This window comes from Limulus polyphemus, unplaced genomic scaffold (genome assembly GCF_000517525.1).
Source record: "Limulus polyphemus unplaced genomic scaffold, Limulus_polyphemus-2.1.2 Scaffold7475, whole genome shotgun sequence".
Lineage (NCBI taxonomy): Eukaryota > Metazoa > Arthropoda > Merostomata > Xiphosura > Limulidae > Limulus > Limulus polyphemus.
In genome coordinates, this window is record NW_013673085.1 from 11,080 (window position 1) to 15,047 (window position 3,968).

The 3,968-nt window shown below is 31.0% G+C and overlaps 1 protein-coding gene across 3 annotated transcripts in view; it reads left to right on the forward strand.

Annotated features, from left to right (window-relative positions):
* The first annotated feature begins 3,285 nt into the window (after positions 1-3,285).
* Positions 3,286-3,968, forward strand: part of LOC106474646 (GPI mannosyltransferase 3-like) — a 13,556-nt gene continuing 12,873 nt past the window's right edge. For all 3 annotated transcript variants that reach the window (XM_022402952.1, XM_022402953.1, XM_013935337.2), the window contains exon 1: positions 3,286-3,512. In XM_022402952.1, coding sequence (XP_022258660.1) covers positions 3,454-3,512 — 59 coding nt within the window. In that variant the 5' untranslated portion in view covers positions 3,286-3,453. The remainder of the gene's footprint in view (positions 3,513-3,968) is intronic.

Consider the following 3,968-nt stretch of genomic DNA (forward strand, 5'->3'; position numbering starts at 1 on the left):
AAACCCAGAAATAATTATTCAAATGATTGTTGGAGCTATGAATGTTTCTCTTTTAATTAATCAATATCAACAAATGTGTATAGTCGTAACATGCTAAAAAGTCATTTTCTATTTTCCCCATCTTTTGCAAAGACTAGGCACTCATGCAGTAAGAAATATTAAACACTATAAAATATAATGTATAAAAAAGATAGTATAAAGTTTAAACATCTCTTCTGTAATGTATTCAACACTTGTAACTTAATCTGTGTTGCAGAAGTGATATAATCAGAAAACTAACTTTAGGTTGATTTCAGTAAAATTATTCAAGATGTCTCTGTTTAGAATTAAGCCCATGTAGAGCCCATGCATCAATTAATTAATTAATGACACTTGAAAAGTACAAAATCTGGCAATATTCAGGGATAAGAATGGGAAAAGTAAAAAAAAGTCTGAAGTATTTTAAGCCTAATGCTGGGCACCAAAAATTAGAAGCATTCTCTTGTGTGTTTTTTTTATATACTGACAGATATGGTTTCTTTAAATCTTAGACCGCCAAATTTGATATTTTAACAATTCCATATGTAAACAATTGTACAGAAACCCCATGAAGTGTTGTTTAAAAGTGTGGCATATTATGCATAAACCTTTAAATGGTAAATCCAGAGGCCTGGATGGAGTGGGTGTGTGTGTCACTTGTTGAAAATTTTCACCCTCACAATCAAAAACTTTGCCCTATAGTAAACTGCACAAAGCAGAAAACATTCACCCTGTTAATATGACAGGGTTATTACAAATACATAATATAGAATTTGTAAAATACAGTGCTGTATGTATGTTATAGTTTTTTCTTGAGGGACACCACATAAGATAAGTACAGCCACTATAGTATTATTAAACATGTGGTAGAACTCTTAGAAGGGTGTGTAGATAAAGAACTATTTTATTTTTTATAATGTTTTATCTCTTACAAGTGAAGCATGATTACATAAAAATACACTCAAAGCTGTGATCGATACTCAATAATAATAAGACGAGCTAGGAATGTAGTACCTCATTTGTAACAGATTTATTATTATATATATATATTTATTCTAATATCCGTGTTTGTTTAAATTAAATTAGTATTTAGAAATGTACAACTTATATTGTTAAATATGTATTGTGAAACTCCCACCTATCCTCTAAAGTTATAGATGATTCTCGAGTGTAAGAATCAACAATATATGTGTGTACATAAACGATAGTGTTAGTGTAAGTATTGTTACGTAAACTGAAATTTCAAGAAACTATCCACATGACTATAAAGATAACCAATGCGACACGTCAAAAACTATCTATTATTGGTTTGCCAAAGTTGATATACTATAAACTTTGGAAGCAATAACTGTGATTAACGCTTATTAATTGGGAAACTTCAGATATTTGACCAGGAACATTTATATATTTTGAACATTACAAACCATTTAACTTCAGTTCCCAACGGACATTAGTACTTTTACATTTAACTTCAGCGTCAAAAATTTGATTTGTAATCACTGTGTGATAAGCAAGGCCCACAGAGCTAGCTAGCTCCCTATGAAGTGAATTATACCTACACAAACTCAGAATTAACTCGTTCATCGTGAACCCTCGATAAGACATCAAGGAAGTTTCAGACCAGTAAGAAGACTTTATATTGTTTGTAAATCTTTTGTATAGAAATCATTGTTTGTAATAAATGTTATTGTAAATTGTATTATTGTTTGTATATTAAAATATATCTGTATTAAAAAAAAGAAAACTGTGTGTATCAGTCTTGTTGGCAAATATCGTAAGTTGGTTATATATCGGCATATATTTAACTACTAAATCTAAATTACAATTTAACTCAGTTTTAGGCTATTTGAAATTGTAATACGTAACATAATACATTTATCCAGGTTAAAAAAGTAATGGATAAATAACAGTGAAAATTAAAATGTCAAGTTGATTTTTTTTAAAACATTCACGACATCTTGCACCACCGGCGTGGTACATTTGCATGTTTTCGGTTGGACGTAGTGTGCCACCCGTGGTACACAGCACCCATAAGATATAACTGTACCTCCTATCTCCAAACTCTTATAATAAAGTCTTTATTTTGTATGGACGGCTATAATTAAGCCACACCTTCCATCATGTACCACTGGTGGAACACGTATGCCATGTTGAAAGGACAACTGAAATAAAATTACATCTAGATATTGGCATGAAATTTGTCATTGTGAATAAATAAAGCCAAAAACTAACTAACTGAGACTTCTTTTATAAATACAAAAACTCATGAAAACTGTAATATAATAAGGATAAAAATAAAAGTGTCATAGTGACTAAGTGGTGCAAAAAAAACTAATTAGAGATTGTTTTTTTTTTAGAAAGTCTTTTATGAAAATTGGAGAAACAAAAGATAGACAATGAATATTTTATTTAATTTTCATTTATGTTTGTCATCGAAACACTCCAAACACAATGTAGGCTTCCCATCACAATCTCTGAACTATTATCATCCACGGTAGGGATTATTATATCTGATGTCCCTTTTTTTACGATCATAAAATTGTGAAATATTCATAATTTGTCTAAAAAAAATGGCAAAAGTACTCTGATAAAAAGAAAAAGATATTAAATATCATGATCATTGGATTATTATTATTTAAATCGTAGTGTGCACTATCGACGGTGCACTCAAGAAAAGGCTGTCAATGGAGTCATTGATCATTGGATTATTATTATTTAAATCGTAGTGTGCACTATCGACGGTGCACTCAAGAAAAGGCTGTCAATGGAGTCATTGATCATTGGATTATTATTATTTAAATCGTAGTGTGCACTATCGACGGTGCACTCAAGAAAAGGCTGTCGATGGAGTCATTGATCATTGGATTATTATTATTTAAATCGTAGTGTGCACTATCGACGGTGCACTCAAGAAAAGGCTGTCGATGGAGTCATTCTGTCACGAAACATAACATAAAACCTTAAAATTAGCAGTATCTAAGACAGAGTTAACAATGAGGCTTTACGTTTCTGTTGCATAATTAGGGAAATCACTTACGTCGCAAAAGTGTTAAAATGTTATTTACCAAAGTGTTTTTTTTTACAACCCTATCTACTTATATATTTATCTAAAAAATATGTAAATTTAGAGTGAATTGAACTCCAAGCATGTTTTAAGCTGATAATTACTGTACATTTTACAAGTATCACTTATGTTTTTTTTACAGTAATGTGCTTATAACTGTGTATCGGAATAACGATATGTAAAATTCTTTTCTTACAGACTCTGATACCAAGGTTGATGCAGGCTTTTTTGTGCGTAGCTAGCGATTACTATGTCATCAAGTTCTCATCTTGTCTTCTTGGCGACAAGGTTGGACTGTGGACGGCATTCTGTCTTGGAACCAATTGGTTTCTTTTTTCTGTGCTTCTCGTACACTCACTAATACCACAGAAATGGCATTTACTATGTTTGGTTTGTACCTCTACCCATGGTCAAGACATTCAGTTTCAAGGTAAACATTTACAAGTGTACAAAAGTTATATACTTACAAACTTGCTGTTGTGAACTCTTCAAAGATTGCAGGTGTAGAGCTATTAGCTGCTTCTATGTGTTAAACATTACATCAGAAGGTATTAACATGTAAAAATAAAGAATACTTTCTTCGAATGGGCTGGAAACATAATGAAAGATTGTCTGATGGAACTTTTTTTTTTTTCTCTAAAGAGTCAGATTCACTTCGGAATGAAGACACCTCTTTTATAAACCAAGCTTAAATGTACTAAATGAATATTATTCTAATTAAAGATTGTTTCAGGAGTTATGATTTTAGTAAAACTCTTCAGTGATTTTAGAAATTATCTAATATTACATACTTTAAGAATCACTCACTTCAGAAGGTAAAACAGTTTGTTTTAACTACCATTGTTTTACCTTCTGCAGTGAGTGATTCTTGTTTGTTTTAACTACC